Raw genomic sequence first — 20,675 nt, forward strand, 5'->3', positions numbered from 1 at the left:
CAACTGTATGTGTCCAAACTTTTGACGGGTACTGTATGTAAATAAGGTGTGTTTTTCTTTTCAGTTTTCGTCTTGTTATTATGGAGTGTTGTGTTTTTTATTAATCAAATTGAGAATAAGGCTGTAATGTATTAACATGTGTATAAAGGGAAGGGGTCTGAATACTTTCCGAACGCACTGTGTAGCAAACAAAGGGTCAATGCACGGGCATCTCGGCCCTCACAGCTAAGGTCCATGTGGAGAGCATAAGCTGGGAAGTTTAAGTTCTTCAGTCAGTTTCCTTTTGATTGCTAGCAATAGCATAAATTAGTTTAACAGTTATCTGACAGAAGTTATTGTTGATGTGAGTTTCTGTGCCTCTGCCTCCCCACACACTGTTTTCACCATATCAATTACAGCTGGTAATATCGATCTCTGCTATAATGTGTTTTCATAGCGTAGTGGGCCTAGCCATTCACCGTGGGAATGATTCCAGTGCAACGGTCAAGTGACTCCTTTTCCCGTGATCTAAGGGAATGTCTGGTTGAAATTCATCTTTCAGATTTGAATAACTATCATTTCGATTTTTAAGGTTAACCACATAACGATTGAGATAAAGCCAATATGATATTTTTTTTTAGGATTTTGGAAATTCTCCTGCAACTCACATATTGCCACGATCCCTAGCTCGGGAACAGGTTCGCTAATTTCTCCAGGTACAGACGGTCAGTTGCGTGTCCTCGGAACACTGTTTTACCATTTCCTGTTCACTTGTAGCAGACAAAGGAAAAGTATCTCTGCCTGTTGTCCGTGAGAATTTTTTGTGAAGTGTCCGAGTGTTGGGTTACGGTTGCTAAGCTTTGATTGGACAATCACTGTTCAGGAACGGAGATTAGCAAAGGGTAAATTAAGTAGTTTACTGTGATTGTTTTCAATTAAATGCAGTGCATTCGTAACCTAACCATTATGAAACTTCCATTTGATAAAATAAGCCATTACATTTTTTTATGACCAAATTCAACACCGACCTCCATAGAAAAATTCCTCACGTCAGCTTATTTTCGTGGACAGATTTTGGACTGAGGAAAACATCTTGCATCACCTTTTCCTCTCTGGTTTAACTAGTAGCTAGCAGATGGTTGATCATATGGGCAATGCCTACTCCCGAGCTTCGCGCTTAAACTAGCTGCTGCTAGCAGTATGTTGAGAAATGAATACCCCTTCACTTGATGAAAGTTGAAAGTCATCTTTTATTGTACAATAAAAGATCACATACCATGTTCTGAGTTATGTGATTGGTCCACAAGGGAATATTGGAGCTAGTTCAACAATTATTTTTTATCCACAACTCTCTTAATGTAGCTTACATCAGCCAGTACTTTTCTTTTGAAGCATGATGTTTCCACCCACGGTGCACTTTGTTCAATGTAGCTTTACAGTAAACCCATTTAGTGAACACTGGCTTTGACTGTATGAGCTGAAAACGAAGGTCCTAATCTGTCAATGGTCCTTATGCAAGCAGCTGTTGAACAGAAACTTGAAGCATGCATGCAGACACACACAGAGTGGTCTGCCATCTCTGCAACTTGGATTGTGACAATTTTCAGGGCCTATATAACCAGCATGTCCAGGCATGCAATCACAACACACATAGCATGGCATTGGAAAGCCAGAGCCTGCATCTTTCCTCTGACATGCAAATACATAACAGAATTGATGAATAGGGCCTGGCGCCTAGTGTCTGACCTGACTGCAGAAATAGGTTATAGTACAATTCAGTCCAAAGTTCAAAGATACAATTGAGCCCATCCCAATGACCCAAAATCTATGGCACATGTTAAGTGCGTTATACCTTTTCAGGAAAAGTTATAACATTTATGTATTTTAAACTATTCTTGCCACAGGTGATGGCAAAATGATACAACAAACATTCTAAAATGTGAAAAGGGCCAGCAAGCCTTAGAAGCGTGACTGTCGTCCCTCTGAACCCTTTAACGTTACACACCAGGCATAAACATGAAAATGCTTAGACAAGACTTGTACAATAAATACATATGAGATACATGACTTGAAATCAATCTGACCGTTCCATAAATTACCAAAGACTAAATGAAAAGAAAACACAGTAAAATGATTTCATGAAATGAAGACTGAATAAATATTAATTGACCTTCAACTGTAGTCACATACTGCACGAATTAGTTGTTTTTCAAGTTTTCACATACAAGCAAAGTAATAGAAAATTGGTGTGGGCTGGTGTCTTGAGATCTAATAATCTACTTTATATTACTCAGCCAATGGTAGTGGAATATTGGATCCAACATGCAGAATAGGTCTACAATTGGATGAGCATTTTTTTAACATCACATCCACTTCAGTTGTATACTACATACCGTGCCCCATTGGTGTGTACGAAAACTGAAAGCCTGTTAAGTGAATATAAGCATGTGAAAAGCTTGTTGTTTGAGTGAAACAAGGGGACCCTCAGACATGACCAATCAGGAATTGCATGGCACCCTTCACATTGATTACATTAGACATGATTGGAATAGGTTCAGGGATGTTTCTGCACTAATACTTCAGCCTAGATTTAATAAATTATGTAAATCAGTGGAAAAATATCAAACCAAATCTCAGAGGCACTGATGAGAAAACAGTAATAATTCATTGTTCTCCATTGTGCTTTGGAAGATTGTTTGAGTCACTTCATGGAGTAAGTGAATAGGACCATAAAGATAACTTTGAAGAAAATCTTTCAATCACTGCAGTGACTGATACCAGCAAATGTCCAAATGCTGGTTTTGCACATTACCAAAGTATGTACGCATACAACTGAAGGGGCATTTAAAACAAACTAAACAAAATTATTTTGATATATAACTTCCAATATGGAGATGTAACAAACCATATATACATATATATATATACACACATACATACACATATATATATATATACACATATATATATATACATATATATCTATATATACATATATATCTATATATATATATCTATATATCTATATATATATATCTATACATATATCTATATATATATCTATATATAACACTAGCTAAATAAGGCATTTTACTTTTAATATAATCAACGAAGTTTAAAGAAAAATGTCATATTTGGTGAAAGTTTGGCAAAACAAATGAATTTTATAGTCACAAGTTGTGACAAGGCAACAATAACATGTCTTCCAACAAAGAAAGATGATGCTAGAGCAAGAGATAGAAATACAGCTCTAGAACAAAACGTCACCCATGGGACAGGTTGTGCAAGTGTGCGCATGCATGTACACACACAAATAAAAGCTTTAATAGACAGAATACAGGTAAACATTCACCAAAAGGACACTTTTCAAATATTTTTTTTTTTTCACAAACAAAAAGAGAAGTTGTTACACTTAGAAGCCAAGTCTAAAACATATACCCCAAAAAACAGACCCTGTTGTAAAATGGAGAATAAAATCAGCGTTTGCATCCATTTAGTGTAGTACATTAAGTTAAATACAATAAACACTGGTACTGATTTTGCCATTTCCCCCCAATGTCAAGGGACATAATGGAGAAAACTAAAAATGTGGTGTGCATGTAAACAAAAGGAACAGCAACATACAGCTAAATAGATTGACATTTTTTAACATTGAGTATGACCTAGTCTACAGGAGTTTTAAATGCTTATACGGGAAGAAAAGGAGACCACAAAGCTTTTAAAACAACGAGGCACTCTGCCACTGCTTTACATACAGTATCTGTGATCAAACAACTAACTTTTCCCTAACACTGGAAAGGCGGATGGAAATGGACATATTATATTTATATTTTGCACATCCCCCACCACCCCTTTCTCTTAATGAAGTACTCTCTGTGTGCTTGTCCCTCACCAGTGAGGCACTGGCGCTCTCAACAGAGCCCTTTGTGACAGACTGTCTATGGTACCTCTTCACTGCTCCCACACTGACACAGATGATCACATCCCAAAGTGACTTTGTGAGATTATATATTTTAAAGCATTATCAAAACTCAGGATTAGTCTTTGCCTTTTTTTTTTTTTTTTGGAGTGGCTGTCGTACTGAATATGTGTTCTCTCGATTGGTTATACTAGCATCATTGTATTCTCTAAATCTGTAATACGCAGTGTTGTTTGTCTATTTTCCCTTTAAAAATGTTTAACATAGCAGTAACAAGACAAACAAAATAGGGATGGACAAAAGCTGTCCTATTCAGAACTTCTTAGCAGCAGTTATGCTACTACTACTATCAAACTTGGGACTGCAAGTTACCTTGCATGCATTGATATAACAAGTATTATATTCAACACATTTTAAAGGACCTTCAAATAAAATTGCTATTAGTTTTAGGCTTTCGGGACATTAAACAACTTTAATGGGATATTCACATTCCTTAACACCATCAAGGAAACTGAGGGGACAGTAATCACTAAACGGCTACATCGTTCTTGGTTGTGATCATTAGGCACCAAATGGATAAAAAAAACGGACTGAAAAAGGGTGGGGCTACATTTTCATTTTCCATTGAAACCGTTTGACAATGTTCTCCATTGCATGCCCTAATGAACACAACCCACAATCTTTATCCTCTTCAGTCAAACAGGCTCCCGGCTTTACCTTTTTGCAACCAGGACATACCAGGCTTCTAAATTATGTAGCAGACCGTCAAGGATGCTTGAATTGTTATAACCATGTAACAACATTGAGTAATTCCTCCCTTCGCAAGTGTGTGTTTGCATCTCTTTCATGAAGTTCTTGAATGGAGCATGTGTGGGCATATATAGTATAAGATAATCACAAATTTGCTATAGGGCAGATCCATAAAAAATAAGTGGATAATAAAAGTATTTACATAAAAATGAAGGTACTTACACACCACAAACTTAAAACTGTTGCACAGTAAGAAAGAGGTGGGAGAAGAAGTATATTGTGAAGTCTACTCTGCCCCCCTTGACACACTCTCCTCCTCAGGCAGTTTTTCCTCCTCCATCAAGCTAATCTCCATCATTCCTCTCTCCTCTTCAACGCTCTTCTTGGAGTTTACCTCTGGAGGATCATGGGAGTCGTGTCCCGTGCCCTCCTCCTGAATGCTGTCCTCCGTCTGCTCCCTGTCCTCCGGCCCAGCCTGGTCAGCCGTGCTCTCCCCAGTCTGGCCATCACTGTGTTTTTTCGGAGGCCCACTGTCCGTCTGTAAGTGGCTGCCTGCCTCCACCACCACCACCCCTTCCTCCCTTGTTCTTTTCTTCTTCATCTTTGGGCTGCTGGAGGAGTCTGCAGGCGGCATGCCTGGCAGCGCCATGACGCCCCCGTGCGGGAGGAACATGTGAGGGTACAGCAGACCATGGGACATTCCCGGAATGAGGAAAGGGTTGAAGGCCTGGTGGCTGCCACTGCTGGTCGCTGTGGTGATGGCCGCAATGCTGTGGCTGCCCATCGCGCCTTGCTGCTTTTCCTCCCTCTTTCTCTCTGTGCCAGACTGAATGCCGGAGCCCTCGGCCCCTGTGCTCGAAGATGCCTGGCCAGGGCCTCGAGAGGGGCTACTGGCCGCTGACGAGGAGGCCGCAGTGGTGGTAACTGCAGCCGTGGAGGAGGTGGAAGTGGAGCAGGTGGGCGGCAAACCCATCAGCCCCTGAACACTGAACATGTGGGGGGCGCCGTGTACGCCGTGGAGCATCATAGGCAGCATGCTCAGACCATTCTTTGCGTCTTCACCGGCGGACACAGCAAGGCCATGGGGGAATCCCATCAAGCCTGTGAGTGGGATGCCCTGGACATTGCGGAGGTTCTGGAGGCTGACCAGGTCCATGCTGCCGATCAGGCCGCCGTTCATACAGAGCGGGCCCATGGGAGACTCGGAGAGGAGGGGCTTGGGCATCTCGCTACGGGGACGACGGCCCCGGCGGCGGGGCCCCGGGTCGCGGCACACGGGCTCAGTGAGGATGCGGGTGAACTTGCCCTCAGGAAGAAAACCCTGGAAACACAAGGCATTAGCTTAAGGAAAATGCACGGATTGTTTTGAAGGACATCTGTAATCTGTGAGGCAGTAGGTTCTGACAACTGCACTATTCAAGATGAGTAAATGTCTAATTAAAAATGGAAACATTCTAATGAAACTATTTGATGGGGCATTTATGTGGATATGAGAGACTGAAAATGCCATGCTACTCACAGAGTGTTTCACTACATCTGCCCAGTCAGGTGCCACGCAGTACTCAGTATTTGCATCCAGCCATCGTGAAAGCTCCTTGATTGCTGGAGCCATAGCACCCCCAAGCTACAGCACAGAAGAATTACAGCCCTCAATGAGTTCTTGTACACACACACACACACACACACACACACACACACGCACATTGCATAAATAGAAATTATGCATTTGTGTATAATTCAGGCAAACATTACATGTAATGCAAAATGTGTTAGGCTATGTCTTAAAGAAGTGTATTCAATCAATGTGAAGGAGCACAGTTGGGTGGGGATAAGCATCTTCATTCACCTGTTAACCACGGGCAAAGAAATGCCAGTAGCTAGGTTTTTAAACATTTGGCGAAATAATTAAGCGAATATTATAATTGTATATTATAAAGTACAAATAAAAAGCACTTTGTCGTATAATAACTTTTCATTTACCCAATAAAAAAATTGAACTTCCATGCGTTTCCATCCCATTTTTTCCTTCTTTTTTTTTTTAAAGAGGGTGGATCAGCTTAATATTGCAGAAAGAATGTTTCTTCCAATGTAATTGTCTGCATCATTTCCAATCCCCCATATTTTTTTGGTAAATATATATATATCCATACACGCATGCATATATATACACATACCTATATAGACATACATACCATTTTAAAGAATATACCTTTATTATTATTCCCCGCAAACCCTACCGCCGATCCCCCAATTGAAGTAAACTAATAAACACTTCTGCTTCTACCTTCAATCCATACATCTTATACACATTCTACAGACACAGTCTACTTTACAATAGTTCTCTCTTGTTTGTTCTTAGTCCTTCCTCTATTTCTGATGTCCATCCAGTTTGATTTCTATTTGTAACTATGCTTTTTCACAAAAGTTACGAACCTATATATATTCTACAGCAGATCCCATATGCTTTACATTGTTCATCTTGTTATTAGTCCCACCCTTCAGCTCCATTCAACACCTCCCATCTGTCTCTCAACATCATCCATTTCGGATTTCTACTTGCCATATATTTTTCAACTGTGCTGTGATGCTTCACAAAATAATTGAACCTTCCTATTCTCATTGCTTCTACAGATTGTAAAATAAAAATAAACATTTTTACTAAAATAATTATTAAATTATTGATTGACTATGGCTCTTCAAATCACCCAGTATTGCTATCTGTAGTGTTAGTTCCATCCCATTTTTACCTCTGTCGATGCTTTTGTCACAAAAATGATTGGGTTAAACAGCAAATACCCACTCGGGCATGGTGTAGCCAACAACTCACAGACAGCGTACAGTAGGTGAGATTATTGATAAGAACAAGATTTATTTGTCAACTGGGATTCATGGTCAAATTGCTGCAAAGAAACCACTACTAAAAGACACCAATAATAAGAAGAGACTTGCTTGCGCCAAGAAACATGAACAATGTACATCGGTGGAAATGTCATTTGGTCTGATGAGTCCATATTTTAGATTTTTGGTTCCAACCGCAGTGTCTTTCTGACGTAGAGTAGGTGAACTCCGCATGTGTGGTTCCCACCGTGAAGCATGGAGGAGGAGGTGTGATGTTGTGGGGGTGCTTTGCTGGTAACACCATCAGTGATTAGTTTAGAATTCAAGGCACAGTTAACCAGCATGGCTACCACAGCATTCTGCAGCAATACACCATCTCATCTAGTTTACGCTTAGTGGGACTATCATTTGTTTTTCAACAGGACAATGTCCCTACATACCTCCAGGCTGTGTAAGGGCTATTTGACCAAGGAGGAAAGTGATGGAGTGCTGCATCAGATGACCTGTCATGCACAATCACCCGACCTCAACCCAATTGAGATGGATTGGGATGAGGTGGACCGCAGAGTGAAGGAAAAGCAGCCAAGTGCTCAGCATATGTGGGAACTCCTTCAAGACTGTTGGAAAAGCATTCCAAGTTGAGAGAAATAATGCAAAGGGTGGCTACTTTGAAGAATCTCAAATATATTTTGATTTGTTTAACAGTTTTTTGGTTACTACATGATTCCATATGTGTTATTTCATAGTTTGGATGTCTTCACTATTATTCTACAATGTATAAAATAGTAAAAATAAAGAAAAAACCCTTGAATGAGTAGGCGTGTCCAAACTTTTGACTGGTACTGTATCTATTTCACCGACCCCAAAAATTATCCACCAATCAAACATTTGTTTACAAAAAATAGAAAAGTTTCCCCACAATTTGCTGTTTCCATCAGGTACAGTACTCTCATAAAAATGGTGGGATGGAAACATGGTTAATGTCAGTGATGTTATGTGTGCTTGTGCATCAGTGTTCGGTGTGTGCGTTTGAGTCAAAATAGTTACCCTGCGGCCAGTGCTCCTGTGGACCACTGGCACCCTCTCCTCCCCTGTTAGGGAGTTGACATCCAACTTGGTGGGGTCTTTACAGCGATGCCGCCTCTGCTTGGGCCGCTCCACAAAGCTGTGCAGAATCGCTGAGCCAGGAGACTGAAACCCCAGATTTGCCAAGAAAAGCACACTACTCCAAATGATATTCACTTACTTTAAAACGTACTATAAAACCAAACTATAAAACCAGCTGGTGAGTTGAACCATTCCTAACAGAAACGTTCTCAAAGTTCACAAGTTTTTCAGAAATCCCAGTTTCCTCCTGATTATTCCCTTTTGAATCCAGGAATCATCCAACTGGGATTTCACTAAAGTAAAGGGAATTTGAAGAATGGATCAGATGAATGTGCATGGAGGATCAACTCACCGGTGCGAAAGTGGGCACCTCCATGCTACAGTTGGGATTCTGTCGCAGCCATTCCATCAAGCCATTGTTGGCAGCCTCTCTGTCGATGGCCACCACCTCTGACAGGGTGGGGGTGGAGGTTCCCGGGGGGCGCTCAGGTGGGGAGGAGGTGGACGACACTGCAGAATGGCTGGTGACTTCTACCCTGCCCTGGTAGAGGAAAAAAACACAGGGAAACAAATAGATGTATTTGATTCCCAACTCAACTCTAGTATGAAGTGCTTGTGATTAGTGTTGCACAGTATAACAAAACTCGATACTAGAGCGATACTAGAACATGAAAAACTGCTTGTTACTTTCAGTACTTCTGTCAAATGTGTCTCACGTCGTGTACTGATTGAGAGGACCAAGTCTGTCTATCATTGCAGCTGATGTCCCGTACCTCATGCCTGCACCACTTACTCATTGCTAGAGCAGTGTGTCTAGGCAGCACCATGTTAGCTCTCCACTTAAGCTGCACAGAATTTAACACACTTGAATCATTTTGAAACTAAAGATATCGATAGCTTCCAGCTTTGTAGAACAACTTTCTATGCAAGTCACAGCTGAACTGACAACCATTCACAATCCTAATACTATGTGATATAAAAAATATAAAAACAAAATATGCTGATTTCAAAACTTGTCAACAAAAATGTAATGAACTCACAACGATCTCTCACTCACGTCCAAAGATACTGTAGCAACCCTGACTTATAAGCTGTGCTTTTGTAGCACAGTCGATTTCCGCAGGGCTAACGGCAAGAATGTTGAGGGTTCTTGCCGGATTCCCTGCCTGTTTCATTACATTGGTGTCAGAAGTGAAACTTCGAAACTCAAAAGATGCCCAACGATTGAACAGAGCAATCTGTCTGGATATCTGTCTGGATTAAATGCCATTCTGTGACTATGGCTAATATGCCTTTTCTGCCATGGTATCGTTTTGGTATCAAGTATTGTGATGGTATTGAGTTTCGTGATACTAAAACTGGTATCGTGACAACACTACTAGTGATACACTATCGTACAACCTTTATTGCAAATGAATTGCCTCCAAGCACCAAACCACAAGAGTCAACTGTATTGTCCTTCCCCCTGAACTTGGTAGGGGGACAGGTCCACAGTAATTATCATCAAAACCAGGTGGTGCAGAAAACTAGTACCATTAAGCTGGCTCTTTTTCTGTTCACAAAACCAAAATAAGTTTTGACTTGACAAACCTGTTTTTCCTGCACATGCATTCCTCTGCTCTTGACAAACCCGATGTCAACCGCCTCCACGTTTCTCCGTCTGCCTCTCCTCCGGCGCATGATTGCGTCGTCACACCTCAGGTTGCCATTGACAATTTGGCCGGTGACGGGGTGGATGAGACCTGCCTGCAGGATCCCGGCCATGTCCTTCCCCACTGAACCCTGCATGGCGCTCATGGCAGGCAGTTTTCGGGCAACGGGGTGGACCTGGTGACTCATGTGGCCTACAGTGGCTGCCGCGTCGCCCCCAATGCCCAGATCCCCGGCCTTGGAGAGGTCCATGGCCGCCTCCTGCCAGCCGTTGAGCAGCAGCGCCCCACCTCTGTTCGACACGGTTACAGGCATATTCTCCCCTGTGTGGCACTGCTTACTGAGCACCTCTGCCTTGTATTCAAATGCACGCCTACCCCGCTTTAGTTCAGGCAAATAGGGCGGCGCCACCAGCCTCTCCTGCAAGAGAGGCAAGGATGTCAACTTCCAGCCTCCCTGGCTGCATTCCCCGGCATCTCTTGACTTGTACTGAACAGGATGGAAATGGAAGAATGGAACAATATTAATGAATACTGACAATAGACTGGCGAATATCCACAAAAACGTCACAAAAGAAGGATTTCAACAACGATGGTTATGAAGGGACAGAAGATGAACATGGGCTAGTCACCTTGGGAAGGCGGGTTACAGGAGGGGCTGGGATGTTGAAGTTAAGGCTCTGGGATGGCTGTACCCTGGCTGAAATGAAGCCAGCCCTCTGGTGCACAATGTTAGGCACACAGGTGTTTGCCAGAGAGCTAGGGGAGTCATACTGCTGGCTGGAGGAGGGCCACTTCCCCTTCAAGATGGCGTGACAGATGCTGTCCAGGCGGTTGATGATCACCCGATCCTGCAACGGAAAGGAGCACAAAAAAGCACCACGCATTATTCCCCTGGATCCCAGTATATGGCCTAGCTGCAAAGTCAAAATTGGCTATATCGTGAAAATGTACACTACATTATCATAGGTATGTGGACACGTGCTCATCGAACGTCTCATTCCAAAACCCTGGGCATTAACATGGAGGTGGTCCCCACTTTGCTGCTAGAACATCCTCCATTCTTCTGGGAAGGCTTTCTGGGAAGGCTCTTGTGGCTGAATGGAAGCATTAGTTAGGTCGGGAACTGATGTTGGGCGATTAGGCCTGGCTCAGTCGGCGTTCCAATTCATCCCAAAGGTGTTTGATGGGGTTGAGGTCAGGGCTCTGTACAGGCCAGTCAAGTTATTCCACACCGATCTCGACAAACCATTTATGTATGGACCTTGGTTTGGGCACGGGGGCATTGTCATGCTGAAACAGGAAAGGGCCTTCCCTAAACTGTTGCCACAAAGCTAGATGCACAGAATTGTCTAGAATGTCATTGCATGCTGTAGCGTTAACACTTCCCTTCACTGGAAGGAAGGGGCCTAGCCCAAACCATGAATAACAGCCCCAGACCATGATTCTTCATCCACCAAACTTTACAGTTCGCACTATACATTTGGGCAGGTTGCGTTCTCCAGGCATCCACCAAACCTAGATTCGTCCATCAAACTGCCAGATGGTGAAGTAAGAGACATCACTCCAGAGAATGCTCTGCTCCAGTCAAACGGCGGCGAGCTTTACACCACTCCAGCCGACGCATGGAATTGCGCTCGGCCATGGAAACCCATTTCATGAAGCACCCGACGAACAGTTCTTGTGCTGATGTTGCTTCCAGAGGCCGTTAGGAACTCGGTAGTGAGTGTTGCAACCCACGACAGACCATTTTTACACGCTACGCGCTGCAGCACTCGGCGGTCCGGTTCTGTGAGCTTGTGTGGCTCTAGCAGGGAAGACATTTGACAAACTGACTTGTTGGAAAGGTGGCTTCCGATGACTGTGCCATTCTTCTGTAAGGCCATTCTACTGCCAATGTTTGTCAATGGAGATTGCATGGCTGTGTGCTCAATTTTATACACTTGTCAGCAACGGTGTGGCCGAAATAGCCAAATCTACGAATTTGAAGGGGTGTCAGCTTTTGGTCTTAATTAAACATAAGGTTATGGAAATATGTCTAAGGATTAGTTTGAAAATCTGATTTTGGGAGAGAAATTGTTATACTCTAATCAGATAGTGTCAACCAATTCCCCTGGGCTAACATGAAATGGAAACTTTTCAAGGCAGTTGGCAGGTCAACTCGCCATGTACCATACCTTTGGCCACTCGGAGAAGGAGTAGAGGGCTTTTTCCTGCAGCAGCTGGGCGATGGTGGGCTCCCGCGCGTCCTGCAGACTGTCAGGCATCTCACACATGGACATGGGGACGGCAAACTGTGCCACCTCCACATAGCTGTCCACTACAGAGACTGTGGAGAGAGACAGTGACTCAGTGCACAACACAAGAGCACAACTACAGGGCATCTGGAGAAGGTGGTAGAAAGGTCATTTTCAATGCTACATGTTTGAAGCCCGCTAAAACCAAAAGCCACAGCATGAGTCCATCTTAACAGCGGTCTACCTGTAGGCTACCTAGAGTTTTTTTTTTACATATACATACAGTACCCATCAAAAGTCTGGACACACCTACTCATTCAAAGGGTTCTCTTTATTTTTGCTATTTTCTACATTGCAGACATCAACTATGAAATAACACATATGGAATCATGTAGTAACCAAAAAAGTTAAAACAAATAAAAATATATTTTGAGATTCTTCAAAGCAGCCACCCTTTGCCTTGATGAATACTCTTGGCATTCTCTCAACCAGCTTCATGAGGTAGTCGGAATGCATTTCAATTAACAGGTGTGCCTTGTTAAAAGTTAATTTGTGGAATTTCTTTCCTTCTTAATGTGTTTGAGCGTCATTTGTGTTGTGACAAGGTAGGGGTGGTATACAGAAGATTTTGGCCAGAAAAGCTCAAATAACCAAAGAGAAACAGTCCATCATTACTTTAAGACATGAAGGTCAGTCAATGCGCAAACATTTCAAGAACTTTAAAAGTTTCTTCAAGTGCAGTCCCAAAAACCAAAAAGTGCTATGATGAAACTGGCTCTCATGAAGACCGCCACAGGACAGGATATGTTCATTGGAATAATAGCTCCTCAGATTGCAGCCCAATTAGGCCTCCATGGTCGATTTGCTGCAAAGAAATCACTACTAAACAACACCAATAAGAAGAGACTTGCGGCCAAGATACACGAGCAAAGGACATTAGAGAAGTGGAAATCTGTCCTTTGGTATGATGAGTCCAAATTTGATATTTTTGGTTCCAACCGCCGTGTCTTTGTGAGACGCACATGGGGTTCCCACCGTGAAGGTGTGATGGTGCTTTGCTGGTGAATGTCAGTGAATTGTTTAGAATTCAAGGCACACTTAACCAGCATGGCTACCACAGCATTCTGCAGCGGTACGCCATCCCATCTGGTTTGGGCTTAGTGGGTCTATCATTTGTTTTCAGGACAATGACCCGACACACCTCCGGGCTGTGTAAGGGCTATTTGACCAAGAAGGAGAGTGATGAACTGCTGCAGCAGATGACCTGGCCTCCACAATCACCTGACCTCAAACCAATTGAGATGGTTTGGGATGAGTTGGACCACAGAGTGAAGGAAAAGCAGCCAACAAGTACACAACATATGTGGGAACTCCTTCAAGACTGTTGGAAAAGCATTCCAGGTGAAGCTGGTTGAGAGAATGCCAAGAGTGTGCAAAGCTGTCATCAAGGCGAAGGGTAGCTACTTTGAGGAATCTAAAATACATTTGATTTGTTTAACACTTTTTTGGTTACTACATGATTCCATGTGTTATTTCATAGTTTTGATGTCTTCAACACTATTCTACAATGTAGAAAATAGTTTTTAAAAAATAAAGAAAAACCCTTGAATGAGAAGGTGTGTCCAAACCTTTGATTGGTACTGTGTGTGGACAGGGCATGACAGGACAGACAGGACAGACAGAACCTTATTTTTGTCCAGTTCATATCACTATTTTGGATGCATGTAAAACTACCTTCATTACCTGGAGTTTGGGGCCTCTCCTCCTTGATCTTGTCCTTTACTTCCAGCAGCACCTCTGTCTGCTCCAGTTTGGGCGTGAGGACAGTGCTGTCAGGCTCCAGTATGTCTGACTTGCTCTCAGAGCTCTCTGGGTCCAGAGGGAACTCAAGTTTGATCTGTGACACTCCAGCCCCACGTGGGGACAGTGGTGGCTCAGGCTGGGGCCTGGGGACTGAGGAGGATGGGGGCAGAGTATATGTAGCGTCAACAGTGGGGAGTGTGTGTTCGCTTAAAGTGCTCTCTGCTTCGGCAGGCCCCTCGAAGGCCACTTCTGGTTCTACGTCGTACTGCTCCAATGGCCCTGTAAATGGTCCTTCTGGTGCTTTGTCTTTACCGAAGTCTTCCAGAGGACCATCCACTGGGTCCTCCTCCTGGGAATCCTTGGGCGATATCTCCAAGGGTTCTTCAGCCTGTCCCTCTAGAAGCCCCTCCTCCACTAGCCCTAAGGGCGTGTCCCTTTCTAAAGTCTCTTCTCCTGGCCTCACTAGAGTCACCTGACATGACTCCACTGGAGAGCCCATTCCCGTCCCATAGCAGGGCTCCTCCTGGAGAGTGTCCTCGCATGGTATACATGAGGTGTCCAGGCCCTGCTCCAGCCCCATCAGACTAGGACTGTCCACAGACATCTCCTCTTTGTCAAACTCAAAGGACACATCCCTTTCTGCCTCCCGCTCTTCGGGGCTGGGCACGTGGGCGACAGTGTCAGAGTCACTCAACTTTTCCTCTGGCTGCTCGACATCACCCTGGTTGTGGTGGTGGGGGTGCAAGGTCATATGGGACAGCGACAGGTGCGGAGGGGGGGTGTAGGAAGGAAGGGGGCTGGCGGAGAGGTTTGTGTGCTCTGCAGCAGGCTCTTCCTCGCTCACGTCAATGTTCTTGAACAGCATGAAACTGGAGGGCAGCGGCTCCCCTGGGTCGCTCCGGGATGAGGGTATACCTAGGCAGTCGTCAAGCACTTCCCCTGCTCCGTCCTCCCTTCCCCCGTCTCCTGGCTGCTCCTCTGTGTCCAGGAACTCTGTATCAAGGGCTGGTGCCCCCAGGATGGGGTCGGCCTCGTTGAACATGCCAACGACATCTGCTGTGCCTGTGTGGTCAGTGCTCTCCCAGGGCGCCTGCAGCTCCTGTTCCAGCTCCAGCAAGGGGGCCATAAGGACATTCTCTTCCGAGGAGCCCACCAGCACGTCGCTGCGCAGCTTGCCTGAGATGATCGGGTCCATGTCGGCCGACTGCTCGCTGGTCAGCTCCCCCTGCACACCATACGAGTTGAGCATGCTCTGGCCGCCCTGAGCTGAGTTGAAGGGGAACCCGTTGAATGCCTCCTTGGTAGACTTGCCATGGAGGGAATCTGAGGCCAGGCCCTCATGCTGCAGTGATGCCAGTTCCAATGACTCATCCAGAGGGGGGCAAACCAGGAAGCCCTCCCTTGGCCCAGACACCATACCTAGGCTGCCACTGGGGCCCGTGCCCACCATCTCTGGCGGGTGACTGTGGACGTTCGGGTGAGAATGGAAGTGGATCGAAGAGGAGGGGATGGCTTGGTGACCGTACTCCGGCGGCTGGGGAGAGTGGCATTGGCCGAGGCCTGTCTCATAGATGCAGCAGGGGTGGTGGTGCGGTGAGGGGGCCATGCCTGCGTGGTGCACACTGGGTTGGTAGCCCTGGTGATTCTCCTTCTGGACGTAGTTGCGGTGGGCCTCCAGAAAAGATAGCTGCGGGTCGTTAAGGATGTAGTAGTCAGTGCGGCTGAGGCCGTGGCGGGCCGCTCCAATCAGGAGGTCGCGGTCGTGCTTGCCACACTCCCACCACACAGGCAGGTAGAGGCTGGGCTGACACAGCTGCAGCCGCGGGCCCAGCAGTGGGTGGCGCAGCACCTGCTCCCTGACCTTGCGCAGCAGCTCGATGCGGTAGAGGGTACGTGCTGCTCGCTCCTCTGTGATGGGCTCCACAAACAGGTTGTGGTCCAGAGGCCCTGACAGACAGATGGACGGCTTACTTTCGTATAAACAGTATAATTAAAAATCACACCATTGCAATGTCACTAGTACAGTATAAATAATGCTAATCATGTCAAATCTACCACCATGCTTTTCAAAGCACAGCTAAAATAAGCTAAATAGTGAACTATCCCTTTAAGACACATTCCTTTGGCAGAGACGATTGTTAAAGGCTGAGTAAGTCGTTTTAGAAGGTTGCAGGACGCATTACTAACCAACAACAGTTGCAAATCCCAATAAAAATACATCACGTAATTACTTTCCTTGCTTTGTCTAACTACACTATCTTGAATACAGTAAATACGTTTTGTGGTTCAGAGTGCAGTATTTATTTAGTTTAATTTTAAAAAGTACGCAAGCAAGTTTCTCACTGGCTTTAGTCAGAGGGAGCAAGTGGCAAGTGCAGGGTGGTTGCCAAGAAACACGTGCCACGGAAGGGAGGCAACGTCAGCATAACACTACAAATCCAATGACTCCATGCTAGATTTGGGACGAACAATTAGCGTGAAAATTGGTCCCTTTCAGCCCGAGTGGTGCAGTGGTCTAAGGCATTGCATCTCAGTGCTAGAGGGGTCACTACAGACCCTGGTTCAATTCCAGGTTGTATCACTACCGGCCGTGATTGGGAGTCCCATAGGGCGGTGCACAATTAGCCCTGCGTCTTCCGGTTTGGGTTTGGCCAGGATAGGCAGTCATTGTAAAATAAATATTTGTTCTTAATTAACTGGCTTGCCTAGTTAAATAAAAAGGTTTAAAAAAGCCCATTTCCAGTTTGCTTAATTTTTTGTGCAGTGCGAACCCAACTGAGACCAGGTACACTTGTCATTATCCCCACACCACTAGACTACTGCAACAACATAAACCCTCACATTGATGCCACAAAAGAGAGAATGTGTGTAGTTTCTGGATATTGATTAGCGATGGTCAAGGACGCACAGAAGTTCCAAAGTGTAGAGTTTTTAGTTCAGATTATTTGTTTATAATATAGGTGACCATACACGTGGGAGGCAGGCCCACCCACTGGGGAACCAGTCCCAGCCAACTAGAATTGAGTTTTTCCCCACAAAAGGCCTTTATTACAAACAGAAATACTCCTCAGCACTTTACATGTTGCATTTATATTTTTGTTCAGTGTACATTATGGCATTCCCTAGGGTGACAAATTCTGGTAACTTTCCAAAAATTCTGAGGTTATCCAGAAATCCTGGTTGGAGGATTCCTAATTTCCGGTTATTCCCTTCTTATTGCACCTTTAAGGGCAAGCTCTCTTGCTTTGCCTCCTGTTGAGTCGTTACCTTCGTCCTTCCTGGGGGGCAATCTGCAGGCGGTGCGGCACATGGACACAAAGCTACTGAAGTATCTCTCCAGGCTCCCGTCGGTCTTCCTCTCCAACCGGGCAAAGGAGCGGAAAGGACTCCAGTCGAATGCTTTCTTCTCCGGGTCGTACACCACACCGAACGACGACACGGTGCGGTAGAAATCTGCTTGCTCACGCCGTGTCCACCTGCTCACAAAAACACAGGCCTACCATTAACCTTTGATCAGGGGGGCATGCACTGACATGTGACTGCAGTACACGGAAGCCACAAGTCAGTTGTGGGTATCATACACAAAAGCAGTCTGGTTCCAGTAAATCATTTCCCCATTGAAGTCAAATATCTTAATCCAAATGTTACATTAGGTCTTTGACATGCACCATCTCTTAGGGGCATAGACAATGAACCAGTCCAATTCCTCCTCTAGCCTCTTGAAGGATATGTTTTGTGAAAGGAAAATAGTGATAGTTCCACCTAGCTTATTGGAGAGCTAGCAGGAGACATCTTCGTATTGATATAACCATGCCTTACATATCGGTGAACATAGAGGGGGGGAAGGAGCTCGGAACCGAAAGGGAACGGGACCGAGCAGCACATAACGTAGGGGATCAATGGCATCACCCACCTTTGCTCTGACATCATCACCCACCTTCTCTGCCACTCCAGGAAGAGAGGGTCAGGTTCGGCGGCGGCCACCGTGCAACGCCTAATCTCCTCCCCCAGCTGCCAGGACATCGTCCCCAGCCCTTCAGGTAGCAGGAAGTCGTGGCGCAGCGGCTCGCGCCGCATGAAGCGCTGGTAGGCCGTGATGAGGCGACGTAGCCTGGCCGTAAGGGCAGGGCCGGCTGGCCACAGAGGGCGACCCTTTAGCTCCATGCCCTCCTGGCCAAAGTTCTCCTGGACCATCTCCACTGAGAGTGTGTCTGCAAAGTAACAGCATCAGATCTATGCTTGTTAATCATATGCTTTTTATGACAAATTCTTACAATTAGGTGAAAAATATATTTTTGACAAAATTACATTACCTTCCTCGTAGAATAACCCACAGGAACACTTGCAGAAAATGAACTAGGTGGAACTTGGAGTTTGCAAAACCACTATAATCTTATGCACTCACAGATTCCCCATTTTGTAAGGTGTTTTATGCAAAAATGCAAGCTGAAAGGTAGATGAACACTCACCTTGACCAACACTGTCATGCTTGTCCATTGCATCATTACTGGAGCTGGTTTCATCCTTTTGGAGCAAAAATAGACGATACAACATCACAAACTTAACCTTTTTAGATATTAAATAATTGAATCGTTCATTTTCATTTAGCCGAGTCAATCGAGAGTCAATACCTTATTATCAACCTTTTCCACTCCTCCCTCCTCCTGATTGCATTCAGGATCGTCTTTCACATCATCACTTTTGCAAGCACTAAACATTAACAATCAAGATAAAGACCACAAATTTAAATCACTTTCTCCATCACCAGACTCAGCATGACCACTCAGGATTTATTCATATATTTAGGGGAACTAGATCTAGGTATTGCTGATACATTCAATTTTGGGGCTTAAAGCCATTGGTTGACATTCACATTTGTACACAGCACCTGAGATTTGGTACTGTGGATATTACTGTATGCTGTTTTTTTGGGATCAATCCTTTAAAATGAGACTTGTGCCCTACGGTAAGGCGGGGGGTGGTTTCTTGCCTGTCAGTGAGGTCAGCCACCACCTCTCCTCCACTCTGCTCGGCTGAGAGCGCCGTGACGTCAGGCATGCCCACCCGCTCCAAGAAGCATAGCTCTGAGTCGGCCCGCATGGCATTGTATCGCTCATACCCTGAGGACACACACCAGGAGCCAGGGTTACTGAGCGCAGATGGTGATGATGGAAGTGGCTTTAGACTTAAATGTACTATCAATTTAAATGTATGACCAATTAATCAATGACCAATAACTGATATATGGTAGGCCATTAATTACCAATCCTGATCCAAGATTTACAGAGCGAGCTACAGGCTTAAAACCTGACTCGGCTAATCGACTGATCAGCAGGACTTGGGTTAGTTGATTCAGGTGTTTTAGTGCTGGAACCAAACTTGCACACCCTGAAATTCTCTAGGACCAAGGTTGATGTAAGATCGTTTGGAATTGATCAAATGAGGGCCTTGATAAGCAGGAGACCCCAGACTAAAGGATTACCGTGTTTGTGCACTCCTAAGAGGAGAGACTTATCCGCCTCTGCATCCCACCAGCCTGCTGGGATCTCGATGTAGTCAATATCAGGGAGTGCCACCTCCAGTTTACTGCACAGATTACACACACAAACAAATCAGCCATTTACTCTGGGCTGGTTTCCCGCACAATATTCTCCTACTTCTGGATGAAAAAGCATGCTCAATGGAGAATCTGCAATGAAAGTGCTTTTGAGTACAGGAATAGGCATCACCTGGGTTCAAGGAACTAGCCCTTCATGTATCAAGTTCATCAGTGTATATAGGAAGTGGCATGATTAATGGGTGCCTTCATGGTGCCCACTCTGTACCTGGCATGGATGCCCTCCAGGGACTGAGCAGCAGTTTCTCCCAGGACCTCCGCCTTGAGGTAGTACAGCATCCTCACCCTCAGAAGTACCCTTGGCACAACACAACACATGGACCACTCGTCGTTCTGTTATTGGACACAGCAACTGTTTTACCAGGTGCAAAGTTTTTTCAGGAAGCTAAAACATAAAACTTTAAAAAAAGAGCAAATGCAAAGTAAATCTAGCATAAAACACCCTTGGCTTCAGCACTTCAAATCATCATGTCAAACAATCTAGATTCTGTACGTTTCTTTTCAAGCTCGACTTTGTAGATTTAACAACCTTAGGAATCCTATTAGTCAGAGGAGAGCATGACGAGGTTCACCAACAGCTGAAGGTGAATTGTGAGTAATGGGGACTCACTTGTTGCAGTGCTGCTTGAGGTGTTTCTTGTAGCTGTCGTCCTGTAGCACTACCTCTGGGTTGCAGTTGACAAGCCAGTCTGCATGCTTCATCTCGGGCATGCTCAGCTGGTTCTTTAGCTTCTTACCCTTGCGTCCCCTGGGCACCGGGGCGGACAGGCCTGCTT

At 44.9% G+C, this 20,675-nt stretch overlaps 1 protein-coding gene across 12 annotated transcripts in view; it reads right to left on the minus strand.

Annotated features, from left to right (window-relative positions):
• Window positions 1–1,209: 1,209 nt before the first annotated feature.
• The window catches only part of LOC112254118 (chromodomain-helicase-DNA-binding protein 6), a 107,014-nt gene continuing 87,548 nt past the window's right edge, over window positions 1,210–20,675 (minus strand). For 8 of the 12 annotated variants that reach the window (XM_024426360.2, XM_024426363.2, XM_024426361.2 and 5 more), the window contains 16 exons: window positions 20,510–20,669; window positions 20,108–20,197; window positions 19,765–19,868; window positions 19,273–19,402; window positions 18,914–18,992; window positions 18,752–18,806; window positions 18,196–18,493; window positions 17,550–17,758; window positions 14,223–16,229; window positions 12,420–12,571; window positions 10,875–11,093; window positions 10,184–10,732; window positions 8,946–9,134; window positions 8,534–8,677; window positions 6,168–6,272; window positions 1,210–5,969 (listed from right to left, as the gene is read on the minus strand). In XM_024426360.2, the coding sequence (XP_024282128.1) occupies window positions 4,935–5,969; window positions 6,168–6,272; window positions 8,534–8,677; window positions 8,946–9,134; window positions 10,184–10,732; window positions 10,875–11,093; window positions 12,420–12,571; window positions 14,223–16,229; window positions 17,550–17,758; window positions 18,196–18,493; window positions 18,752–18,806; window positions 18,914–18,992; window positions 19,273–19,402; window positions 19,765–19,868; window positions 20,108–20,197; window positions 20,510–20,669 (5,525 nt within the window). In that variant the 3' untranslated portion in view covers window positions 1,210–4,934. Of the gene's footprint in view, window positions 5,970–6,167; window positions 6,273–8,048; window positions 8,104–8,533; window positions 8,709–8,945; window positions 9,135–10,183; window positions 10,733–10,874; window positions 11,094–12,419; window positions 12,572–14,222; window positions 16,230–17,549; window positions 17,759–18,195; window positions 18,494–18,751; window positions 18,807–18,913; window positions 18,993–19,272; window positions 19,403–19,764; window positions 19,869–20,107; window positions 20,198–20,509; window positions 20,670–20,675 lie in introns of those variants that run through there. The other 4 variants (XM_024426359.2, XR_006083711.1, XR_006083712.1 and 1 more) reach the window with 4 other exon arrangements.

Source organism: Oncorhynchus tshawytscha, linkage group LG07 (genome assembly GCF_018296145.1).
Source record: "Oncorhynchus tshawytscha isolate Ot180627B linkage group LG07, Otsh_v2.0, whole genome shotgun sequence".
Classification (NCBI taxonomy): Eukaryota; Metazoa; Chordata; class Actinopteri; order Salmoniformes; family Salmonidae; genus Oncorhynchus; species Oncorhynchus tshawytscha.